The sequence below is a fragment of the Caretta caretta genome, chromosome 1 (genome assembly GCF_965140235.1).
Source record: "Caretta caretta isolate rCarCar2 chromosome 1, rCarCar1.hap1, whole genome shotgun sequence".
Taxonomy (NCBI): Eukaryota; Metazoa; Chordata; order Testudines; family Cheloniidae; genus Caretta; species Caretta caretta.
In genome coordinates, this window is record NC_134206.1 from 156,139,992 (window position 1) to 156,167,146 (window position 27,155).

At 42.9% G+C, this 27,155-nt stretch overlaps 1 protein-coding gene across 4 annotated transcripts in view; it reads right to left on the reverse strand.

The window, feature by feature from the left end:
• Positions 1-27,155, reverse strand: part of EFHC2 (EF-hand domain containing 2) — an 89,053-nt gene that overhangs the window by 39,627 nt on the left and 22,271 nt on the right. For 2 of the 4 annotated variants that reach the window (XM_048864865.2, XM_048864881.2), the window contains exons 4-8: positions 18,029-18,252; positions 9,624-9,875; positions 7,877-7,987; positions 7,384-7,522; positions 410-547 (exon numbers count right to left, since the gene is read on the reverse strand). In XM_048864865.2, coding sequence (XP_048720822.1) covers positions 410-547; positions 7,384-7,522; positions 7,877-7,987; positions 9,624-9,875; positions 18,029-18,252 — 864 coding nt within the window. The remainder of the gene's footprint in view (positions 1-409; positions 548-7,383; positions 7,523-7,876; positions 7,988-9,623; positions 9,876-18,028; positions 18,253-27,155) is intronic. The other 2 variants (XM_048864874.2, XM_075132338.1) reach the window with 2 other exon arrangements.

Sequence of the window (27,155 nt, forward strand, 5' to 3'; positions counted from 1 at the left end):
CTTTTATAGTCCTTCCCCTACCCTACTCTTATATATTGCCTTAGCTCCAGACTCACTCATCAGCATTATTCCACAACTATGATCCCTTTCTCCACATGAACATGACCAATAACCAATCTGTCCTCTCTTCACATATGCCTGTCAGCTCAACAAGCTGTTATAAGGTCCACCCTGATCCCTATATCTAGCAAAGATCCTGCTGCCCCAGTATCAGCTGCTGCTCTAGCGTGCCATAGTTGCTCCCCTGAACCTGTGTTTCCCAGTATTACGACTTGCAACAGCTATTGAGGCTTACAGCCGACATAAGAACCTAAACAGATACAGTTTTGATTATTATTTTCCCTGAAAATAAAGTTTATTAACATTGAAGCAACACTGATAGATGTTGGAAAACAAAAGGACAACGCACTAGGCAAATCACCAGCCAGAAGGATGTCACAGCATCCATGGTCCATGAAAGAACTGAGGGCCTCAGAAAGGCAGTGTACAACAATGGCCACAAACAAGAATGGGTTTTTTTTTTCTTCCCAAGCCTTGTCTCTTCTACCTGGAGTGGGAGAGATTTAATTCACTATTTTTTCCCTTTTCATTACCAAAACAAAAGTATCCAGTGAAAATGGTGAAATTTACACACAGTTCTATAGGAAGAAAAACTGATTGAATGAAGAATGAATTTTTTATCTGAAACATCCCCAACATTGTTGTACTGTAGGTTTGGTTTTGGCACATGTAGAGGAAAAGGGTGAAATTTGGGCCAATTCAAACTTTTCCTGAAGTGCTTTTTCAGTCTACATATCTATTTAAAATAGGGGTTCTCAAACTATGTCGGGGCCCCAAAGTAGGTCACAACCCCATTCTAATGGGAGCACCAGGGCTGGTGTTAGACTTGCTGGGGCCAAAGTCAAAGCCAGAGGGCTTCCACCCTGGGTGGTGGGGCTCATGTTTGGGCTTCAGTCCTGGGCGATGGAGATCAGGTTACAGGCCCCCTGCCCAGGGTAGCAGGGCTCGGGCTTTGGTGGGCTCAGGCTGTGGTCCCCACTTCTGGGGTCATGTAGTACTTTTTGTTGTCAGAATGGGGTTGCAGCGCAATGGAGTTTGAGAGCCGGTGATTTAGAACATGCTAATAAACGAAGATCATAGCAACCTACTCTTTTAAATTCAGATTTATCTAACACAAGTTTGTTGTTGAAAAGTAGAGCAAGAATTCAGATGTCAGAATTTCTCCTAAGTATAAGTCCTAAACACAAGAAGCACCTTCTCCATGCTTCCTTCAGCAGTTACTTCTATTGCAACATATCCTGTTGAAAATAAGTTCTTAATGGAAAATCTAACACCTCCTCTTGAACCAGTCAAGAGGAGTTTCTATAAAAACAAAGCTGCCAATGTATTTCCCTCAGAAGTTACACATGCCCTTTATATATACAGATATAGATATAGCGCAACTAGTCGGGGGGAGGGGGGGGCTCAAATCCTAAATCAATACATAAAAAGAAGTCTCCTGCTAGGAAATTTTCAAATTTTACACCAAAAGCCATCACTGTAACAGAGTAGAATCATATAAGTAAACACATGACAAAATATTATTTTCTAAAAACATTATTTCTGGCAATATTGACCCTCTAGAAAATTTCAGTGTAGTGTGTGAGGAGTTACATGTCCGACTCTAGTTAAAAAACAAAACACTGTGTACATAAGTCTCTGCATATTGAGAGGGGGAAAAACCCCTATGTGAGTTTATATGTTGAATTACAGGTGATCACACATGTATTCTCTAGTTGAAAAAGAACTATCAGATTTATAATGTTTATTATTCTCAATTACAGTAGCTTTAATTTGTGGGACCTACATAACAAATGGAACACTGATTAAGATCTTTCTTGCACTCCAAGAGTGCCACCTAGTGTATGTCTAGTAGACAAGATAATTACTCAATTTAGTTTTACTCTCTTGGTACTCAGCAATTGTACACATGTTTTAATGTGTCGGTCATACCTGTAATCAACCATGCTTAATATAGCACTAATAAGTCACAATATCAACAAAATACTATAGTATTCAATTGCTGTTGTATTTAGGTGTCCATTTTTTGTCTTCCCAGGTCCCGTTACATAAAGCCAGTCTAGATTGGGCTCTGTGTAATTATGTAATATTCCTGTATGGTCTTTAACTTTGGCCCTCAGAACCAATTCCTAAGAATTTAATGATTTGTTATCCCTGAATTCATATTTTATCTCTATTAAAGTCCTGAAAGTCTGTAACAAAACAGTTTAGCAGAAGTATTTTTGAACATTTGTAAATATGTCGCTTGCTGTAATAATCTGCAGAGTAACCCGATGTTCTTATATGTTCTTCACAAAAGAAATCTTGCAAATCATTAGGGACCAATACAGAAAATAAAGTAAGTAAAGTCCATTTATTCAAGTCTGACTACTCTTGATAGCATAGCAATATTTTCAGAATCCTTCTCAATCCATAGCTAACTTTGCACACACAGCAGTTGATCTTCCAGTGATCTGCTGCACAACATCTATCCATCTCCTCATTGGTCGTCCCCTACTATGATGACCTTGTACCATTCCTTGTAACACTTTAATGTGAATTTACTGTGGTATTGAAAGCCTGGGTAATGAAATCCTATTCATGGACAGGACAGGTACACCATAGGCACTGGCAGTCTTCTCCACCCTGCTGCATCAATGCAGTTCAATCTTGAAACTGAAGGATCATCTCGATGGGTATGTCTTCACTCCACAGTTAATCTGGATGATTGACATCTGGGTCTGAGCACCTGGGTTAGGTGCCCAAGTGTGAGTGCCCCCACTGCACAGTCCTACCCTACTTAATGTGTCATCACTGTTTCTGCCTTCGGCCATGCGTATCTGGAGGGATGGGAGGGAGGTATATCCCATACTCCTTTGCTGTAGGAGTCATTCCCAGTCAGTTGAGGGAGAACTTGTCTGTCTGGAGGGACTGTGGGAAGGGCATCGGAGGACTACCAGAACATCAGTGATTTTGTCTACATCTTCACTGCCAAGTGGGTGGGTTCTAGCCGAAGTGAAAATGGGCTCTAACCCATGCCTCCAGCTGAGCAATGTAAGATAGCCTGGGCTTAAAGCACTCTCAGATCTGAGTCAGAGGATTTTCTATCTAGATATTAGGGAACTCGGGCTAAAACCCAAGTAAAAGCCTGCGTTATCTGTGTAGTGAAGACATACTCTATGCGTGAGAGAGCAGTTCAGTCTCCAGAGCAATTCAAGGAACCTAACTGTGGTGCTGGTTTTGGTGACCAGAACACCTACCCACTGACACCCTCAAATTCATTTCACATAACATACCAGTCACTACATTCTAACCACTTTCAATCACGAAACAAGATCTGAACCAGCAACATTAAGGCAAAAAACTTTATATCCCATTATTAATCCCCAGAGCCATCCAGTCCCCCTTAAGAATAAAAACAACTTGAATATTATGTAGTCTTCTCAGTAGCAAAACTGGTGATAAGGACCAGTTCGGTGGCATAGCAAAAGCATTATGCTGGCAAGAAATCAGCTTTCAAATTTGAGATTTCATCTTTTGCTTCCAATTTCAATGGAGTTTTAAAAGTACCAGTGAAGGGGTACTTGCAATTCCCTTGGACTAAACACAGATGACTAGTACTGGACATAATGCTAGGTTCATGCATTTGCCAACAACCAACAGGTATAGAAGAGGCCTCCCCTAGTTTCCAACTTTATTTTAGTGACATGAGATCCTGCTTCACAGTTCACCTACCAAGTAAAACAAAGAGGCAATGCCTCCTTTTCTCCTGCCTTCCAAAAGGAATATTACAAGAGCACCTATTTGTCACATGGTTGGCAGTGCAACCAAAAATGTGACACTATTTAATTTTGGCTCACAAGAATAATAGGAGGCCCTCTTCCCCCTCCACATACTTTTCTATTATTTATTAATTAAATATTATTTATGAAAGGACACTTCTTACTCTACTTCTGTGCTATGATGAGACAGTAAGTAAAAAGCATAAATATAGTTCTCCTCAGAGACACACTCAAGAGTATGTTTCCCATTTCATTTGGGCATTCATTGTCTATAATGCATATGTGGCCATTGCTGCATTCAGATCATCCTTCTCTTTCTATGCAGCTGCATTAGCAAAATTTAGGCAGACTATATCCGACATTAAGGTGTCTTTCTCTTGCATTCAGACCAGTGCTGCATTCATCCATAATAATGTCAGGCTTCCCGCTGAAGGGCATGAGCTATCGTTTACAAAGCTGCTGTCCTTTGAAAACTTTCCCTTTGCTTTCACAAATATTATGCAGAGCAAAACAGGCAGAAACATTGGAAACATATTGATTATCATAACAACTGCACTTCAAGAGAAATCTCCTTGTCCTCCTAAAAGGCAATTCTATTAGCATACAACTCCTGCTGAAGCCATGTAGTCAAATAAATGCTTGAACAAAGAACAGCAAGAGGTAAGATGGGTAACTCGAAGTCACAACAGCACCAGTGAGCTTGGTCCTGGAAGGTGCTGAGCACTCTGGTCCCAATTTAACAAAACACTTAAGCAAGTGCTTAACCTTTGCCAAGGGCACAGTCCTACTGAAGACAAGTTAAAACTAAGCATGTGCTTAAATGCTTTTCTGGATCAGGAACAGAGTGCTGCGCACATTGCATGATCAAGCCCACAGAGGTATTTCTGCCCGCTCCAAATAAAGTCTGCACAAGCTCCATGGAGGACAAACATACCCTTTTCCTGGGGTTTGAATTTATTGGTAACTCACAAACAACAAAACATAAACCCCAACCTTGAGTTTTCTCCCCCAACCCTACCTGTTCCAAGAATTACCCACAGGACCTCCTTGTCTCTACCCTTAGTCCCCTCTGACTAAAAGGTCACTCCTTTTTATATCCTGATAAGGTATCCAGGGGGTTAACACGTCACGGTAAGTCAGCAAAACTTAGCAGCTTTATGCAAGGTTCTAACCCCTGCTAACAAAGTGGGTCATATTGAGATGCCTGCATTTCTACATAGAATCATAGATCCTACCACCCTAATACACACTATTTATTTTTCTGATATTTGCATGGGAAACAGTGTGCCATTCTGCCCTCTCATAAACTTGCCCAACTAGCTGAAGTTAATATCCATAAACTAGTACCAGCAGTCAACCAGCCACTATTACGCTAGAGAAACAACCTTTGCAGCCGTAATATTTAGCTGTATTACTTGGTGGGCAGATAATAGTTGTGTGTGTTTCATTTACCACACCACCCCAATTACAGAAGCCCCATTCACCATTCCAGCAATCACGGTATGGACATTCTTCATTTTAACAACATGTTCTGATAGGGTCTTGTTTAATGTCTGGCATATTTGCACCAGTATTGTTCCAACTGTTTTTTTTTTCTAATGCCAACAAGTGAGGCAAGCAGCAGTATTCAATATGTGTAGTTAGCTTCAATAAAGGCTTCTACTGTAATAGTGGGCCAAGCTCCACTATTTATGAGAAATAAAAAGGTGGCCTTCCTCCTTCTGATGTTTTTCAGTCATTTGCTGCTGTCATTCTACAGCACTACAGTACCTCATTCCACCAAGGAGTTAATTGGACTTTGGTCCAAACTCTGTGTTCCATCTGGTCATGAGTCTGGGTCACAAACAAGTCTACCCTGATATCTGGTTTCACATGTCAGGAAAGGGTTGTAGCACCACTTTTCTCACCACTTTTGAGCAGTCCAGATACATGTTAGTATCTATTCACTGGATAACTAAATTGATGGTAGGATAAACTGCTCTTCCAAGGAGACACCCATACTAAAAACAGCTCTGATTCTGAATGGGGAATTCTGGGATTGCTAAACTAAATCCCATACTCCCAGAATGTTTTCCCATCTTGGAGACAAACCCTGATTGTTTTCCAAAATTCAGTGTTCCAGTTTGCAATTCTTGAGGCTTTATGGGATAGCTGCTGTGATGTTCCAGACTGCACAGATTCTGTATAGTAGAGAGCATTAAATGTAGATTTGCCAGCATCATTGTGCAGGAAAACACAATTGTTGTGAGGATGCACTGAATCATCTCAAGGGAGACAAACATCTAAACTCAGCTACCATTTTCAGAAAATAGATCATCTGACATCTTTACAAAATGCAGTGTGATGGGGAAGAATATGAAATCAGTGTACACACATGTTCAGATGTACATTCTTTTACATACTTTGACTGAAGGTACGGATATCAGAACAGGGAAGTGGAAGAATCAATAGCCTTTATGTAGGATCATTTTATTGTTCTGGTTTTGAAATAAACACAGTCAAGGGCATAACATGCAAATCTGGGTTGGCTTTAAATAGATCACACAAGATAACCCATATTCAAGAAAGATGAATTCAAACTGGCACAGGTGTAGAAAAGGGTTACTAGGATGATGAGGGAAATGGAGACCCTACCTTACAAGGGGAGGCTAAAAGAGCTTGGTTTTTTTAGATTAGCAAAACAAAGGCTGGGAGGGGATATCATTGCTCTCTCTAAATACAGGGAGAGCAAAGAGCTATTTAAGCTATGGGGCAATGTTGGCACAAGAATAAATGGGTATAAATTGACCATGAATAAATTTAGGCGGGAAATTTGAAGAAGGTTTCTAACCATCAGAAGGGTGAGAATCTGGAACAGCCTCCCAACAGGAATTGTGGGGGCAAACAACCTAATTAGGTTTAAGATAATTTATGAAGTAGGATTGTATGACAGGGTTTCCTGCACTGAGAGAGGACTGGGCTAGGCACCTCTGGACATCTCTTACAGTTCATGCCTTATGTTCCTAAAATCTCACACTTCAGGGGCTTCTGGTGGGTCTCACTCATATGCTCAGGGTCTAACTGACCACCATATCCAAGGATGGGAAGCAACATTCCCACAAGTCAAATGGGCACAGACATTGGGCATTTTTTGCCTTCTTCTGCAGAATGGATCACAGGTCACTTGCTAGGATCATCTGCGTATATCTTACTAAATCAATTCCCTGCCATTGCATCGGTGCACCTCAGTCCTGTTCACTGACTTTGGCACACAATAGTTCAGTTTCCTGAAGACTGTAACACTTTGGTCTAATGCTGGTTGTTGGGCTTGGTCTGGATGTGGTTGGGTGGTGTTTAGTGGTCTGTGATGTGCAGGAGGTCAGACGGGTGGTCCTTTCTGGCCTTGACTCTATAACAACTCCACTGGGACCCCTGCAAAACTACTATTTTGCTGTTAGCTACTTAAAGCAGGTTATAGCTCCCGGTTTCTAATTAAAAAAAAATAAAAGGGTTGCTATTAATAGATTCTTTTAAATTCAAAGTTTAAAAGCGGGCACAGAAAAGGATAAATATAACTACTTACTGATTCCATACTTTGTCGTATAATATTCTTTAGTAAATTCATCACAGTCACAGAGTTTTACCCTCCTTCCCCAAACATTGATCACTGCCCCTATTGTCAGGTCAGAGTCTTTGTAAAATTCCTGATGCACAGTTCCTGTCTAAGAAAAGAAAAAAAAAAGATTTAAGAAGCACCTCTATGAATCTCAGAATAAAATGGAACTTTCTAAAAAAACCAAACTGTTGGAATTTTACATAAATATTTGATCTTTAACAAAAAAAACCCTCCATATTTCACATTTTAGATGTTTTTACTCCCATTCCAAGCTAAAGCTTTTTCTAAACATTTTCACAAACACTGCATATTAAATTTCAACACTGCTCATTTAAGCAGTTCTACAGTGACACCACCATTCTTACAAATAACCTTCTTTGTTTTAGATAAGCAGGATTTTAGAAACGATAAAACAACTGTAATTATGTTAGATGGCCTGAGGTATTCAAAAATATCTGACCTTACGATTGTCCAGAATGTAACGGCCTTTGTTTCCTACTAAGCCTCCAAACACATTGAGAACTGTGCGATCTGTGATTGCACCAGGCTGATACAGCCCTGCTGGAGCATACTGCAAGGAAAGAGAACAGATGCTTAAGAACTGCATCTAATAAAGCAAAAAACAGAGACTTCAGTTACCAAACAAAACCAGTGGTTGTATGAGACAATTTTTATATGACTGTTTTTGTGTGAACATTTTTAGTGAGCATAATGAGGCGTGCTTATATTACTGACCGCCAAAGCCACTCTGCTGTTCAAACTATACATTCAGAGTCCTATTGTGCACCTAAGGGTACAGTCTCTTTCTCCGAAGTAACTGGAAAGCAAAGGTTAGCACAACTAAAGTATTGTATACCTATAAAATTCTGCTCTGAGGATTATTATTATTGCTGGTAGTTATTATTATATTATTGTAGCATGTAAAAGCTGCAAACGGGATTGGGGCCCCATTATGCTGGGTGCTGCACAAATATAGAAAAGAGCTAATCAGCCTATTCTATTGTGATGAATGTTATAATAAATGTTCCTATAGTAGGTTTTTAATTTATACTAGTAATTTATTCTAGTTATAACCAAAAAAAAAAACAAACCAAAAAACATTTTTAAATGAAGAATCAACTAGATGTGCACATAACTAAAACAGATTTTATTATTTTTTAATGTAACCCCAGTCCCTCCTGTATACCATCCCCATTTTGGGTAATCTTTTGCTGCCCTTTCTCTAACTTCCATTGACTTCAGAAGTAGACACTTGAATCCCAATCCTTCAATGAGCAGTGCATGGGTATAGGGTCTGCTAAGTCAGCACTCACTGCAAGACCAGGGTCCCAGACTGTTGGCTCTTCAAGGCAGGGATCGGTTGTTTTTTTAAAATTGGCCTATAAACACCTATGGCTTACAGAATTAAATATTATAACAAATATTAAAAGCAAAGGAGGGGGGAAATAATTCAACACTGAATTACTCCAGACCTACAGTGATGCAAGTCTATCACCAGTATAAGAATGGAATGACACAAAGGTGATTCATGCTCATTGTGTTTAAATTCTAAAATGGTAAGTAAGTTATGGAGGACTAAACTAATTAGTAGACCCCCTCTAAGGGCCTGATCTAATATCGATTGAAGTCAGTGGAATGACTCCCATTGACTTCAATTTGGCTTTGGATTAGACCCGACTCTAAGAATTCAAGTTAAAGCAATGATACTGTAGCTGCTAGCAACAATTTACATTGCTGAATCTTGAAACTGGACTTTTTCTAAGGACTTAGGAAAAAATCATGGCCCAATTCTGAATGCACATCATTTTTATGATGGTGTAACTCCACGGATTTCAATGGACTTACACTGATTTACACGGGTGTGCTGGGGTATTAAACTATTAAACTTAAACTTCTCCATTAGTATAAAATTATAAGGAAAAGGAAATTGTAGAATACAAACCTATTAGTTCGCCCATCTGAATTTTCTCTCTTCTTGATTTAAGTACAGCATTCCCAAGCCTAATTATTTTTTATAATTTTTGTACCTATTGTGTGATCAAATACATGGGCAAGAAAAAAAATCTCGTAGTTGTGGTCATACTCAGTCATTTTGATAATATACTGTAATTAACATTATACTCCTAATACAGGAATTTGAAAATAATGCATTTACGCTTTTAGTTGGCAAAAAAACTTAAAAGTATGCTGCATTTTTTATTCTTCACCTTTGGTAGCTTCTTCCTATTGAGGAAAAGTGGAACAGCATCCCGGCCCGAGTTTACTGGTATCACTTCTTTTATTTCAATAGTATCATCAGCCAAAAAATAGTGCAGAATAAGTTCTCGTGGGTCCCCAAACATGGATTCTGTATCATCCCACATACAGTAAAAACGTAAAACGTGTCCATCGTACTCCAGAAACTGTCTCAGAGTGTCAAAGCGCTCATAAGGGCGCAAGGGCTTTATACTATCCGCAATCTGAAGATCAAGGAGAAATGAAAGAGAGCATTTTTAAAATGATGTGTTCTCAAGTGCAGGAAAAAAACACAGGGTAAAGACATGTTCTCAGATTAGTTTTAAGGGTTTCAAATTATGTAATTTAGCTACGGTAAATCACACACCACATAGCCAAAGCACTATTTGAAAAAAGAGGATACTCTCAGTATATTTTTGAAAAGATCAATTATTTTTAGACTTTTCAATCCTTGTTTCTCCTGCTATAAACAGTCCTTCCAATCAGAAAATTGTCACTTTTTTAACGATAAGATATTAATAACCTGTGCCACACAAGTTTCAACAACTGGTTGAAGTTTCAATTGGTACCTATATGGCTACGTTTCATGATAATCACCACCCTCTTTGATTTTTTCAAAGATATTTTATATCAGTAATTAACTACTGTAAAATAGTTGCTGAAAAAAGCAGAGGTTGCAGTCAAAGAGATGATGTAAACCATGGTGTTTGAAATGAAAAAACTGTTGATCTGGCATTTTCAAGGCTTCTGGGGAGCTTACGTGATTGTTTTAGAAACAGACTAAACTTGATGAATCAAGACAAGTTTTTGATGGCTTACATGCAGACGCATCCTTTGACCTTTACATCATTTAGATGGAACAACTTTGGGATATTTTCTTCTCCTTAAGGGGAACTTGAAAACTTTCTAGAACGTGACCCTAAGCTTTGCATATCCATGTCAAACCCAACCAGCACCAGCCCTTCCATCATAGCCACCACCATCCCCCAATGTTGGAATGCAGGGATTTACCACCACACAATTTGGCATTCTTTTCCCTAGACCTCCAAGGTGCTGTGACCAGACTAAACAAGAGGAGGGAACTAGGCAACATTACTTTTTCTGCAAAAAGAAAAGGAGTACTTGTGGCACCTTAGAGACTAACAAATTTATTTGAGCATGAGCTTTCGTGAGCTACAGTTCACTTCATCGGATGCACGAGCTGTAGCTCACGAAAGCTTATGCTCAAATTGGTTAGTCTCTAAGGTGCCACAAGTACTCCTTTTCTTTTTGCGGATACAGACTAAATACGGCTGCTACTCTGAAACCTGTCATTACTTTTTCCATGGCTGCGCTGAGCAACTGCAGAGATGTGAATCTAACGTTCCTACTGCACCTTTTTTGTGTAGTATTTTCCATCCCCACCTTATTCCTCCTGCTTCTTTCATATCTTTCTCTTTTTGCCATCTGCTTATTTAGAGCCTGGTTTAGCTAACCAAGAGAGGCTTCACCTTGTTCAAAGTGGTCCTGAGCAGCCCAATCATAGTAAAATAAAATATTTGTCTTCCACGGACTAGTTACAGAAAAACAAGAGCCACAAAGTCAGCTGGAATTTGCACTACCGCTGTGTGTATGATTTTCCAGTAGCTGAACTGCAAATATCAAAAGAGAGAAGCTGCATTTTTTTGTCTTTGGTATTCTTCTCTCTCTCCCCATTTGAGTGAGTTTATTTTGCATTGTCTTAAAAGAAATAGGATTGACCTTTACCAATAAAAGCTGAGAGCTACCTGGCAAAGACACCCACTACCAACTAAGAGCTCATCAACATTGGGAAAATACATCTTGGGTGTGTTTTCTCAAAGGTGTATTCTACAGGGTCAGATTAAGACAAGGGGATAGGCCCAATACCCGAAGTCATGTGATGAGTTCAAAAATTCCGTTTTCATTTGACAAAAAAATAAAGGAAGTTTCTTTCTAGCCCTTGTAGTTATGGTGAAAAGCTTGTAAACATCAAAGGACAACTAATGCACAGATGTCTGCCTGAGGCTGCAGACAGCCTGACACAGCTTCCAAGATGTGCAGGCTGCCTCATATATCTTTATGGGGTGTTAAATCCCATTGTCACTGCTGAGCACTGTCACAGAGGAGCCTCAACAACAGGAAGGGAGAGGCAGACATGTGGGGTCTGTACTAATTGCTGCTTCCATGGATGCTCGCTGGACCCCTGACAACTGTCTGCAAACCCCTGACCACAACTCCCAAGGGGGCAGGTCAGAAAAAAAGCACAATGCCTCCTCTTCTTCATACTGGTGAGGAAGAAAAGGAGACATGGCCCTCAAGAAAGTGACCAGGGAAAAATCTCTTGTTGCTACTCCCACTGCTCTTCCCTGATTTGTGGGGAGACGGATCCCAAGCCCTGCAGAAAACAAGTGCCCAAACAAATGAATCTACAGTCACACTTGTGCTTGGACCATAGAATCATAGGGTTAGAAGGGAGCGTAAGGGTGATCTAGTCTAACCCTCTGCCAAGATGCAGGATTTGTTGGGTCTAAACCATCCAAGACAGGTGACTATCCCTATCCAGAATCCCTTTGAAAACCTCCAGTGAAGGAGCTTCCACAACCTCCCTAGGCAGTCTGTTCCATTGTCCTACAGTTCTTACAGTTAGGACATTTTTCCTGAAATTTAATCTAAATCTGCTATGCTGTAGTTTGAACCCACTGTCTCTTGTCCTGCCCTCTGTGGAAGAGAGAACAACTTTTCCCCATCTTTTTTAATGGTAAACTTTCAAGTATTTGAAGACCACTATCACATCGCTTCTGAATCTCCTCTTTTCCAAATTAAACATACCCAGTTCCTTTAGCTTTTGCTCACATGGCTTGCATTCCATCCCTTGGATCATCTTTGTTGCTCACCTATGGATCCTTTACAGTTTCTCTACATCCTTTCTATACATTGGTGACCAAAACTGGACACAGCACTCCAGCTGAGACCTAACCAGCACCGAGTACAGTAGTACTATCACCGTTCATGACTTGCATGCTATGCCTCTGTTAATGCAACCTAAAATTGCATTTTCTCTTTTTTCCCCCAACAGTATCGCACTGCTGACTCATGTTGAGGTTGTGATCCACCAAAACTCCCAGATTCTTCTCAGCAGTGCTGCTGCCAAGCCAGTTATCCCCCACTCTGTATTTGTGCACTTGATTTTTCTTCCCTAAATGTAGCACCTTACATTTCTCTTTGTTGAATTTAATTTTGTCGTCTATAGCCCAGTTCTCCAATTTATCAACATACCTCTGAATTATAGCTCTATTGTCCAACGTATTGGTAGACCCCCATGATCCCAATTAAATCTACCTTTAAAAATGTTAGGGAGACAAGGTGGGTGAGGTAATATCTTTTATTGGACCAACTTCTATTGGTGAGAGAGACAAGCTTTCAAGCTTACACAGAGCTCTTTTTTAAGTCTGGGAAATGTACTCTGAGTGTCACAGTTAAATATAAAGTGGAACAGATTGTTTGGCACAAGCAGTTAACCCATATTTCAAGGGACTATTAAAGGTGAAGTGGCAGGGGGAGGAGGAAGCTGGGAGGGGGTTATTAATGGGTTACAGATTGTTGTAATAAGCCATAAATCCAATGTTTCTATTCAGTCCATGTTTTTTAGCGTCTACCAGAGTTCTGAATGCAAGTTTCCAGGCTCGTCTTTTGAAAAAGTGTTGTGCAGGTTTCCTCTTAGGATGAGGACTAATAGGTTTATTAGTATTCATTCAGCCTAAGCAATATCATAAGCAGGATGTTGTGACTGGGTATACAAACCCCACGCTGAACAACACAGGGTTAAAGACATACTCTGGGCTCAGGCAGCTCCGCCTGCTAAACTTGCAAAGCATTCACAGGCTGAAGGAGAAGCTTAACAGCAGCTCATTTGTGGGCATACCTGCAAAGAGGACAGACAGTCAATGCTCAGCCCCTGAGGAAAGGGCTGACTGAAGGCAGGAGCTTCCCCGACAACTACTGCCTGAAGCCTTCCCTGAGGGAAGTGAGGGCCAGACTCTGACACACTCTGAGACGGAGTCATTCCCCTCTGTCTCTTATTAATTCAGTTTATTTGCATTAATTCCCTAAGTTTTTTGCTCATGGACCACCCCACCCCAGAAGTGAAGGGACTGTGAAGTGACCTCGCTGGAGGACCAAGTCACAGGAAGAAGGAGATCACCACAGAGAAGCAACCATCGCCAGGAGATACCCAGCGGGGAGAGAGCTGCTATGCCATGCCTCACCACAAGTAGGCACCATCAGTGAGTCAACCCCTTCACAACTGCTGAAGAATGCAGGACTCCTCCCCACCCCTGGAGAGGATGAAGACTGATTGACCCAGATGGTCAAACACCCTACACCTCTACAGGTCTGAGTTGGTAGGTCAGACAACATGGATCTCAAGCATCTTCTCAAGTGCATGACAGAGAATCAGCAGCAGCAACAGGCAGCAGAAGCCGCAACTCCTGCAGCAAGTGGCAGCCCAACAGCAACAGCTGGCCTGGGCCCTAGAGGCACAACTGCAGGAACAGCAGCAAAGGCTGGTCAACAATTAAGGGTCTGATGCAGCTCAGGGTCTCCCAGGAGTTTCCCCTCCAGAGCCCATAGGCCTCACCAGTCAGTGAAACTCACTAAGATGAGACCTGAGGATGGACCCAGAGGGTTTCCTGGCAATGTTTGAGTGAGTAGCAACAGCAGCCCAGTAGCCACCTGACCTGACAGGACAGGCATAGGCTACATATCAGGGGCTGGACATTGTGTGTGCCCAAGACTACGTACAAGTGAAAGCAGCTATACTCACCTACCCTGACATCATGGAGAAGACCTTCTGACAGAGGTTCCATGGGGAGAAATACCCCCAGGGAGCCTGACCTTACATGGTTGCCCAGAAATTGGGACCTATGCTGAAGGTATTTAAAGCCAGAGATTTGGACAGGAGTTCAGCTGGCTGAGCTCATCATGGATGGAGCAGTTTGCCCACATGCTTCCAGTTCGGGGTAGGCACTAGGTGCTCAAACACCAGCCAGAGTCCCTAGCCGAGGCTGTCTGGCTGATGGAAGATGATCTAGCTGCTGAAGTGGCTCTGGCAGCATCACACAAGAACCTGCCTGACGCCGAGGGAGCCCCTCGACTCACCAGGGGTATTTGCGATCAGGCGGTATGGTCTCAGAAGCACCAGCCTCTAAGGGGCCCCGGGCTGTCCCTGTTGGGAAACCACAGCATCTCAGCTCAACAAAGGTCACTGGGAGCCCCATAGACTCCTCTGCAGGAAAGCCAAGGTATGGGAGCAGACAAGCCACGTAAGGAAAGGCTACCTCAAATATTAGGCTTAGGGCCAGTGCCCACTCAGCCAGCAGTGGGAGTTTGCTTTTCATGTGGGCAGTCCCCCCTGCCAAATTTTATTCACTGATATTTTTACTAAAAACTCACGGACAGGTCATGAATTTCTGTCTACTGCCCATGACCTGTCCGTGACTTTTACTAAAAATACACATGACTAAAACATCGCCTTAGTTATAACACCATTAAATTTCAGATTTAAATATCTGAAATCATGAAATTTCAGATTTTTAAAATCCTGTGATCATGAAATTGACCAAAAATGGCCTGTGAATTTGGTAGGACCCCATTTACAGCCAACTGCCAGTGGTGAACAGGTAGGTGATAGACCCTCAACAAGCAGAGCCAGTGGCAGATTTAGAGTTAGTGGGGCCCTGTGCTCAGCTTCATTTTTGGGGCTCCTCCTTGGGACCCAGCCAAGAAAAAGAACATTCTCTCTTATTGCCCCCTTGCCCCCATTTTTCATTCTTTTTTTCTTCATCCTCCTCCTATAAGTAATAGGAAGTAAATGAAAATAAAGTGAGGTACCTTGATTGTTCTTGTAGTCTAACTTATTTTTCCACCGACCACTTGAAAATCACTGAGGGTCTTGGCAGACCACTTAATGATCTTTCCCAATATTGTTTGTACCGTTAGCTAACGATTGTAAAGCACTTTGGATAAGAGCGCTCGATGAAAAAAAAATGTAAAAAAACATTGGGGTGAGGGATCTAGCCAGGACTTAGGGTGCGGGAGGGGGCTCGGGGCTGGGGATGCAGGGTCTGGGAGGGAGTTAGGGTGCAGGAGCAGGCTGGGAGTTGGGGTGCAGGAGGGGGCTCAGGGCTGGGGCAGGGGAGTGGCGCGCTTACCTGGGGCAGCTCCCCTTTGGTGTGGGGGGTGCAGGAGTCAGGGTGGGCAGGGGGTGTAGGGTCTGGCCAGGAGTTAGGATGCAAGAGGGGGCTCAGGGTTGGGGCAGGAGGTTGGGGTGTGGAGCACTTACCTGGGGCAGCTCCCATTTGGTGCAAGGGGTGCAGGTGGGAATGTGGGGGGGAGGGTGCAGGAGCTCCCATTTGGTGCTCAGAGTAGGGGTGTGGATGGGGGTGGTGCAGGAGTCAGGGCTGGGGTCATGGAAGTGCTCCCAGCCCCCTGCCCTGAGCAGCTCGTGGCAGGGGGCTGGGGAGGGTGTAGGTGTAGGGGGAGTGTGGGGGCCCTGCCTTTGCTCCACCCTGCCCTGATTCCACCCCCTTCCCCAAGGCCCTGCCCCCACCTCTTCTCCGCCTCCTCCCCCGAGCGCGCTGCAGCCCTGCTCCTCCTCATCCCTCCCAGAGCAACCTGAGCGCCTGCAAACAGCTGTTTGGCAGCGGGGGAAGTGCTGGGAGGGAGAGGGAGGGGGAGGGGGAGGAGGAGGAGGAGGGGCAGGAACGCAGCACACTTGGAGGGAAAGGTGGGGGAGGGGGGACCTTGGCTGCCGGTGGGTGCAGAGCCTGCAGCAGGAGCCCCAGGAGCTGGCAGGACCAAGCTTCTGTCCCCGCAACTGCCCGGCTCTGGGGGGCCCTGTTGTTGGGGGGCCCCGTGGCAGGGCACCCTGTGTTTCACTGTAAATCCGCCTCTGAGCAGAGCAGTACCCCTGGTTTGAGCTCCAGGCAGAGCAACTGTACCAACTGGAGAAAGACCAACTGACAGGTGAAGTTCAGTTGCAACTCCTCATTCCCCGGCCTCATAGGTGCGAGATTATGCGACTGGCTCACAACACCCTCTCTGCGGGTTACCTCAATCATGAGAAGACCCTGTCAGGATTCTGGATCACATTTTTTGGGCTCAGAATTCACCAAGAAGTCAAAGGCTCCTGCCCCACATGCCAGCAGGTAGGACCTAAAGGAGTGACAAAAGCCCCCTGTGGTCTGACTCCCCATAGTAAGCATCCCATTTGAAAGACTCAGCATGGAACTCTTAGGGCCTTTAGAAAAAAGTGCCGCTGGGTGCAAACACGTATTAGTTACAGTGGATTACGCAATCCGCTATCCTGACGCAATCCCACTGCATGCCCTCAATGCAAAGATTATTACAGCAGAACTGCTAAAAATCTTTGCCAGAGTAAGGAGTACCTAAGGAGAGTCTTACTGATCAAGGCACCAACTTTATGTCTTGGCTACTGAAGTGTGATCTACTAAAACGAAAGACTCTATATATGTCTGTCTATCATCCGCCAATGGACGGTCTGGTTGAAGAATTCAACCAGACTCTGAAAACGATGTTAAAGTTTATTGCTGAGGGCCCACATTACTTGGATCATCTGATTCCTCCCCTGTTTGCTATTTGAGAAGTTCCCCGATCATCTCCTAGATTCTCCCCATTTGAGCGCTTATGTGGGAAATAACCATGAGGAATTCTTGCTACTTTTCAGCAGAGGGGAGGCATCTGGGAAACAGCTAGCACAGTATTACAGTTAATATCTATATTAAAAGAGTTACTTCCAATCCTACACGTGGTGAATCAGATTTATTAGAGACAATCTCGTTCTTTATACTAAGTCTCTAATAATTCTGATTCACTACATATAGGGCTGGAAGCAACTCATTTTATACAGATATTAAATGTAATATTGTGCAGTTACATGCACACAAATATTGAAGACAATTTCACTCCTGTGTTCTTACAATTTTTAGTAACAGATAAGAACTGTTTTATCAAGGAAATACACACAACAGATATTGCTTTTATCATAAGACTTTCTCATGCTAGCTATTCCCCAAATGCTTCCCCTCTGCTTCAAAGTAGATGTGCACATCAACAGGAAAATTGACTTGTCTGGGACTATATTACATGCTATTGCTTGTGATAGTGAGTCAAAGTATACCAAATTGGTGTTTTCTTTTTTGCTTTATTTTTTGGTACTAATTCCAAATTTAATTAACATATATTAAAATAGTTACTTGGACACATTTTTAATTTGCTGGGGAAATGTTCTTTGCATATGAATTCACAGAGGCTTTTGTGTTTGTAAAATTAGATTTTCACCATCACTGTCTTGCCTTACCTTTTGCCGGGCTCTGGTGTATGGATCTTCTGGATGATATGCTGGAGGATTTAATCGAACTCCCAGCTTCCTCAAAAAATTTTTTGTGAATTGATCACAATCTACAATCTTATACCTTTGGGCATAAAAGATTACTTCTGTATTGATGTTGAAATAATCTACAGTATAAAACTGATCTTCATTAGGAGGTGGAAGTGGAATTCGATGACGCCGGACAATAGTTCCTGTAGCAAAATGATAAGGTAAGTATCTTTTGCTCCAAGGATCCAATTTCACATTAACCTAGTAGGCTTGTTTGATTTTTAAAAAAATGGAAGAACCCCCATAAAATAAAAAATCAGAGAAACTGAGACAACTATTCCTTTGTTCAACAAAGATTGTGCATATAACTATATGTAAAGGGGGATCTTTTTTCTTCTTATAATTATATTAATACTAATAATTAATAATAATACTTTGCATTCATCACCTTCAGAAGGTCACAAATCATTCTCCAAATACTGAGGTCAAACACACCTCTGTGATGCAAGTAAAGAAAATCATTACCTTCTGAGACCAAGATTTACAAGTATGTTATTGGAACAGATTCCCAGCTTGTGGCCCTTAGATCTCAGGACATGACTGGTGGGTATTTTCTTAGCAGCATTCTAAACTGGATGACCATCCAAAGGGGGGGGTGGTCTTTGCCACTTCTATTAAGAAGCTATGGCAGCCCCTACTGCCTTTTATGACCAGTTATTTTCTAAAGAGAAAGGTGAAAAGTCACTCAAAAACCAAATGGCTAAAACTCTATGGAGGTGGACAGCTGGATGACACAGTCTAGGAAACAAAGGATGGCAGAGATGGGATGTCCCTATACAACACTCTACAGGGTGAGAACAGTAATCCATCACTGTGATAAGAGAAGACAACTGTCCTGCCCAGGAGAAACAGCCTGAACTTCCAAGCATGGAGGGAGGGACCTTCAGCTTAAGGTCACTGAGAAGTAAGTTGAAAGCAGGGGCAATATTGAACTGATTGGCTTCCAGTAGGGAAATGCAGACCACTGACTTGGAGAACAGACTCAGGGCTCACCAATCTGACAACCTAGACAAATTTGGGACTTGCTTTTATTCTTTATAATACCTTAAGCAAAGGACCACCTCCCTGGGAGCAAGGTAACTGCTAACATCCACACTTAAGAAAGGGAATCATTATTGTTTTATCAGCCAAACACCAGGGGACCAGTATATATCTTACATTTTCTATTATTCACAATCCTAGTACTTTGTGCGTTCTCAAAAGACTTTAGGTTAGTTCACTAATATCTGTAAACACCACTCCATCCATGAAGAATCCATCAACTGATAGCCATCAACTGAAACAAAGGTTAAATTACTTTCCTGAGGCCTCAGTTTTGCCACAGATTGTCTGTGACAAGAACCCAGAACTCCTGACTCCACCTCCTGTGCTGCAGCCACAAGATAAGGCATTCATTGATTATATATACACAACACCAGGAGGACTGGGGTTACTAACTATCGGAATCTCTTTCCAGAGGTTCTGAACATGATTAAATCCTAGTAACCTTCAAACTGCTTGTTGCCCCATTTCTTGTTACACAGAGCCAGCCATAATCAGCTGATTGCCCAATTACCCATTATTATTTATATTATGTAGTACATAGGTGCCCTAATCAGGAAGCAGGACCCCATTGTGCTAGGCACTGTACAAATACATAACAAAGAAATGGTCCCTGCCTCAGTGAGCTTACAATCTAAATATGAAATGAGTGATAACAAGCACAAACCACCACCAGGTAGGGGAAGCACCAGGTAACAATGAGACAAATTAAATACGGAACAATAAGCAGTGGTCACAGCACACCAGCTGCCTAACCATAGTTGGCCCATCCACAGCAGCCTTAGTTTTGCTTTTACAAGTCTGACCTCCTTTCCCCACCCAACCCCTCAAAATAAACTCTGTCATATTTCAGCCTTTTGCTATACCCATGGGTGCCTGCAAGCATCTATCCTTGAGACCATTGCTCTCCATGCTGAATCATGGAAGTCAAAAAACGGATACAACTGATAACAGACAATGCCACCTCCAAGCCCTCACAGATAATATTGTTTAAATGTCTGCACATTTAACTTTAGGAAGAGAATTGATGAATTAATAGCCCTTCTTCCATCCCTTGTCTGGATACTTGTCCCTCTCGGCCTGGTAATTCCCAACAGGCACTCCCAACATTGAGAATGACAAACTTTACATCCATCACACTGCAAGTTTTACATTGGTTTTTCCTTTAGATATTTATGCCTGGAAAACCAGACTCTCAGGGGAAGAGTGGAATGAACAGCAGATGGTGTCCTGTAGTATACAAGTCTCATTTACACTAATGCACTGTTACACTGTTAGCAGCGCGCAAAGGGACCTTAAAGTGGGCGTAAATTGTCTTCAATGGGACTATTCCTGTTTAAGTTAGACGTGCTTAAGTACGTTGCTGAATTGGGCACTGTGCATTGTGGTGATAAATGCCTTAAAATTACATATTATTCACAGTACTTAAGAAGCAGTTTGTAGCCTACTGCTCAAGTAATGTGCTGCAGTTAGGCATGTATACATTAGGACCCACAATGATTATTTTTCTCTTCTGAGTGAATTTAGTGTTTATAACAAGTGGTGAAAAGACAACAGATGACTTTAGTCCAAGGATTTATCCACATAGGAACACCAGCATGGGCAATAGTAAAAAGGAAAGCTCTCTCACACTAATGTTTCTCAACCCATTACTGAGAAACCATCTCTAGGGAATGAGAAGGTAGCTAAGCCTTCATGTCCTTTCAATCTTTGCCTCCCTGAGGAGCCTAGCAACAAAGGTACTACTTTGTGGCAATAATTTTGCAATGAGGACATCTATTGGCTAGGACTGGAATAATATCACCAACTCATTCAATCAAAAATTGTAAACTGTTATAATCACTACTTACAGCTACATAGTTCTTTTACCACTGTTGGTTCCCAATGTGCATTACAATACTAATAAAGATGTAACAATATTCAAACAGTTCTAGTACTTAAGTGAGTACTGTGTAAGTGTGTGTCATATACAATATCTCAGGGGTCTTGTCCCTAGTCTTCGCGCAAGTAGGAGGTCTCTTCCCAATATCTTTCAGCTGTGCATCTTGCACTCTACTTGTTACCACCTGAATCCCTTTTTGATATTTCTCCAGTGTTGAGAAGTGGTAATTTGGCTGGGATTTTTCTTATGTGTTCCTGTTTGGTGTGTGAATTGCTCTGTTTCTTAGTTAGCCCATGGAAACTCTTTATTGGATATCTTATTTCCCTGGGTTTGGCTCTAGATGGGTTACATTCCAGCCCTGTATTATCAGAGTTATTTGTCAAATATTCACTCCTGTTCTTAAAAGATGCCAATTTCTTCTAATTTTCAGGGTAGTTAACCGAATAAATAAATTTCCCAGTGTTTTCCCCCTACTTTCATTCTACAATTTAAGACCCAGTTATGTCACACATATATCATATCTATGTCACTGACCTCTCATTGGAAAATAATTATGAGCTACTATCTAGCTAGTCCAACACCAGGTTTGGATACCCACGATAGACAAAGCCTGCTCTATGGAGCCATACAATGAGTTGCAAAGATACTCCTCAGGGTTTATGATGTATCAATATACTACCTATGTGCACATTTAGACCATGTCTCCGCTAAGACAACAAATCATAACACATATTCTAATTAACATTATGTAAAACACTACTTAGTACCAACTGTACACAGGCACGGGTTGTGTTTAAAAAATTTTAACTGGTCATGGTTAACACCTGGGTCTTGTGAGGTAATCCCTCAGCCAGAGCCTGCAATGACTCATCCCCCAGGCATGCTGCAACAGCCAACACACAAGCCAGGACCAAGTCAGATGACCCCTGTGGACAGCTATTTACCCCACAGAAAGAGCAGTCAGCCAGTCTGTGCAACGGCACCACTTGGCTGGGAACTCTCCCTCTGCCTTGTGGTGTTACAGACTGCTTTGGCGTCCAGCATGCATGGCTCCTGCCTCAGGCTTTCAGCTGGCCCTACACTAGCATCCACCTGCACCTGCCCAAATGAGCTCCACCTCTGCTTCACTGAGTCACCCAGTGACCACCCTGACAGGTCTCCCCCTGGGTTAACCATGACCTGCTTCATATTTTTAAACACAACTATCTTTACCCATATAAGGGGCAAAATCATGTTTAATTAGCATTTTAGTTAAAATGCATTAGTTGATGGTTTTCTAACATGATACATCTTCCCAGTGTAGTCAAAAGACTCCGAGAGTCGGTTTTCAACTAGTTTTTCATGGATACTGTGTCTGACTGGGATACACATTTCATCTTGGTGCTACGTAGGTTAGAATTTCTTTGCCAATGAAAAATGTCTTGTGCAGAGGGTGTCAAAAGCACCCTTTTAAAAAAATTAGATATTGTTATGCCTGATCAGGTTCATTTCTTCACATGTACTGTAGATCAGTGGTTCTCAAAGCTGGTCCGCCGCTTGTTCAGGGAAAGCCCCTGGTGGGCCAGACCAGTTTGTTTACATGCTGCGTCTGCAGGTTTGGCCATTCATGGCTCCCACTGGCCGCGGTTTGCTGCTCCAGGCCAATGGGGGCTGCGGGAAGGGCGGCCAGCACATCCCTTGCCCCGCGCCGCTTCCCGCAGCCCCCATTGGCCTAGAGCAGCGAACCACGGCCAGTGGGAGCCGCGATCGGCTGAACCTGCGAACGCGGCAGGTAAACAAACCGGTCCAGCCCACTAGGGGCTTTCCCTGAACAAGCGGCAGATCGGCTTTGAGAACTACTGCTGTAGAGGATAAATCTCAAATTCACCAGTCTAAAGTTTAATAGACATTGTTCAGCACAGATTAGGTTTTTATTATCCTACTTTCATCGGGAGGGGTGGGGGAAAACCATTTCCGCATCAAAAAAAATTGCCATAAGAATCCATTTTAAGAGGACCTGTGTATGCATGCTCAGCCAATCAGATCACTCAGAATGAGTGAACATTCTGACACCTCTTTCAGTAGATGTTACTTCATACAGTGCAGCATCCACCAGACTATTCTACTGCATTACTGATTTTTTTTTTGTAATCTCCTTCTGTTCAGTAGGGCCAACCCTCTTCTTCATTATACTCATTTTGCTACCTGGAATATAGCTTCTCTTCTGTACCAGCCTATGGTGCTGGCATTTATTTTCACTATATGCTTACTCCAGGAGCCAGAACATATTATCTTTTCTGGCATGACTGGTGGACTGACTTTCCACGATCCTAGTTGGAGTGTGAGCGACAGGAAGTTATTGATATATTTATAGAGCACCCCTGCCTGTGTCTCTTTAAAGTGTGCTTTTATTTTTGATTTGGACACGTCCAATGACATCTTACAAGAGATCTTTAATACCAAAAAGGGATGCAAGGAAGCCTTGAGGTTAGATTGTGTAAGCAGAGTCAGGATGAGCTCCACCCTGACATCTGGTGGTGAGGTGTGGCAAATTGTGGAAAAGAACTTCAGGGGCTGATCTCATTTGCATAGGCCCACCCACCCCACCTAGAATGAGGCCATAGCTGCCCAAATGGTCACTTTGGCTGCTGTGGGATCCCCAGTGTCTCTGTTATTGGGGCAGGAAGAATAAATTGTTATTACCCTGATTATGGGAATCAAGGACAGGGAACTGTACTTGGCCTTTTGTTATGATGGAGGGACACGCCATCAACTAAGTAGCACTCGCTAGGCAAGGGACATGGGTTCCAAAACTCTGTGAATTGAGAGAGGCTGGGAACAGGTATTAATACCTGGTGGCATGGGCCCCCTGGTGTGGGCCTTACATGCTAATTGCACTTCTTCCTCTCTCCACTGTGGAATATCAGAGCTAATTTTGACTCCATTAGGAGTCTAGTTACAGGATGCTGAGCTGAATTCACTTTGGGCTAATGGTGCAGCAGCACTGTGGCTCCCCTACTACAAGCTGAAATCACAAAAGAGCTGAAATCACTGAGTGTTGTGTTAAGTAGTGGGGGAGACTGAAGCTATATGGTAGAGCTGTTTGCAGCACGGTGAGTGGAGCGGCTGGCGGAGCAGTTTGCAGGACAGCAAGTGGAGTGGCTGGCGGAGCAGAGCAGTTTGCGGGACAGCAATCGGAGCCCCAGGGAGAGGTGGGGCCATCAGTGTTGGACTACATAAGGTGCCCTTTAACACCCCCCCATCCTCCACCCAGGTTGGGAGGTAAAAACTCTGCAGATAAACGTTTGAACTCTGGGGCTGCCATGACCAGGGACAGAGACTTTTGGGTCGTTGGACTTTTGGGACTTTGAGTGATTTTGGGTTGCTGGACTCAAGAACCAAAGGGAAAGGACATGCCCCAATTTGCTTGGGGTGGGTTTCGCTTGTGGGTTGTGTTATGAATCCTGTTGGTGGTGTTTCCCCAACATAATGCCACATTGCTTCTCTCTGTTATTAAAAGGCTTTTTGCTACACTCAGACTATGTGCTTGCGAGAGGGGAAGTATTGCCTCCTGCAGGCACCCAGCAGGGGTGGTATATATTTGTCCCAGGTCACTGGGTGGGGGCTCGAGCCGGTTTTGCATTGTGTTATTGGAATGGAACCCCTAGATATTGAACCTGGCCCTTGTTGCTGCCAACTCTGACAGGCAGAAGGGTTACAATTGTAATCTTGCTGAGCAGAGCAGGGAACAAATTATGTCAAAATTGAGTCTCCACTTCCTCCCTAACTCCACAGAGAAAGTAAACAGCACCAGCACTCTTCCTGGTATATCTTACCTCCCCTACACACTAGCTCAGCTGTGCTGGCCCATGCATCGAGTAAAGGGAGGCAGAAAGAAATGAGTGAAGCCTTCACTCCACTCACTCAAAGCAACCTTCACAGAACAGGGGAGTAGCACCCCAGGAGCCTCTACTCACCCCACAATAGAAAAAGCAAGCATGGAGGAGTAAGAGGGCTCCTTATATCCACTCACCTGTGTAAGCATGCAGCAAGGGCATGATCTGGCCCTGAATAGAATCGTAGAATATCAGGGTTGGAAGGGACCTCAGGAGGTCATCTAGTCCAACCCCCTGCTCAAAACAGGACCAATCCCCAATTAAATCATCCCAGCCAGGGCTTTGTCAAGCCTGACCTTAAAAAATAAACATGATAGAATCCTGATTATCTAAACGTTCCAGGAAACATCAAATAACTTTAGATAATCAGATTCAGTTAAATTGGAGGAGCTAACTGCAACCTCGCTTGCCTGATTGCACTTTCCTCTTCAGCCAGCTGGCCTTGGGGAAGCCAGCCAGCAGGCAGCTCCACTCTCCTTTTCAGCTGGCTGACCTTGGGGAAGCCAGCCAGCTGCTTAACTGTGCTCTAGATTGTGGGACCTAAGCTGCACTGGAAACTACAGTTAACCCCATGGGACATAAATGACTTTCATAACAGAGAGCGTCAGCTAGCCAGGGTTCAAGTTAGCTGGGGATTATGAAATGCATATTTGAATCACCCTAACTTGTCTCCTCTGCCCATGGAGGATTTCTTGTTACTGCTCTGCAGTAAAACTCTGACCCTGGAAAGATTTAGGTAGAGTTTTTTTTGTGTTTTCAAAATTATTGATCTCTCCTTCACTCTGTGCCCCCATAGCCTTACTTAGTTTTGTGTATTTTGATTGTCCTGGTATTTTTTAGCTTTGGTTCCAGTTTCTCCAAAGTCAGTTTCAAATTGGCCTGGCAAAACATGAATGAATGTATTTGTTTCTCTGTTTGGATAGCTTTGTTCTAATGCTTCTAAGGGCTTGTATACACAGTGGGGTAACACTCTACACGAACGAGATTTCTACAAAGCACTAATGTGTTGTGTATTAATTGGTCCACGTAGACCCCGCTGGTGTGCACTAAAGGTTCCCTGATGTGCTTTAATGCAGTTCTGCTTCAAACAGCACTACATTAAAGAGCACCAGCAGGGTCTATATGAACCATTTAATGGGCAACATGTTGGTGAGCTTTAGAAACACATCTCCATGGAGCACATTACCCTGCTGTGTAAAATAAACCCGAAGGTTTTTTTCCTCCTTTAGTATTGTAAGTTCAAATTTTAGCAATTCATCTTCCAGCATTAAATCAAGTTTACAATTTTAGTTCCGTCACAGCAACCTTATTTATATTTTGTAGATATTCACATCCCTGTATTGTTGCCAATTTCACAGAAACTTTTTTCAAGTCTCTGAAAATCATTTCTGGAAATCCTTTACTCTTAGGGGGTTTTGACTACTGGTAAACACACATTTTCTGCTGTTTTGTTTGTGAGCTAATTCTTTTACATTTGTAAACTCATAATTTTTGCTTCAGAAAAACTCTTTTTCAAGTGTGTCTACCTTGAAATGTTCTCTCGGTATGTGAGTCTATATAATACTCTTTTGCCAAAGCAGCCAGCACTAGCCACAACAGAGAGCACAGTGGGTAACTCACAACCCTCCATGATCCCACCATACCCAGAGAGACCCACACAGGACACCACCCCCTATCTACACTACATGGGATACAGCAGAAGCTGGAGAGATCTCACAGGGAATGGACAATAGAAAACCCAAGCCTCTTCACTGAAGCAACCATCTGCAGCTGAAAGCGTATGGGATAAGTCAAGGCCCTCCAGCCACCCTAGCAGTACTACACCCAGAAAGACCCTCTGAATCACCCTCCTATATCCTCTCCAAATGAAAAACAGGATCAGTCAGCAGGAGCCTTTTCAGTCTTCTACCACCATTCTATCAACCCTGACACTTGGCCTGGAGACTTCTTTCGCCTCATTTACCTCTATTGCCATTGTTCACTGTTTCTCCCTCATTCTGCCCCTTTCCTATTACTGCAGCCCTTTAGCTATCCAGCTTGATTCTCCATGACTGTTATCTTTCTTACACCCCCCTCTGCTTTCTTTCCCCTCACCCCTCCAACTTCCCCCCACTCCGTTATCCTCTCACTTAATCCACTCCCCTTACTCCAACAATCCCTTCTCCTGCAATTCAACCTTGAGCGCTGCCCCCCCCAAAAAAAATCCATACATTTTCAGTAATAATTAAATGCCTTTTTTTAAAATCAC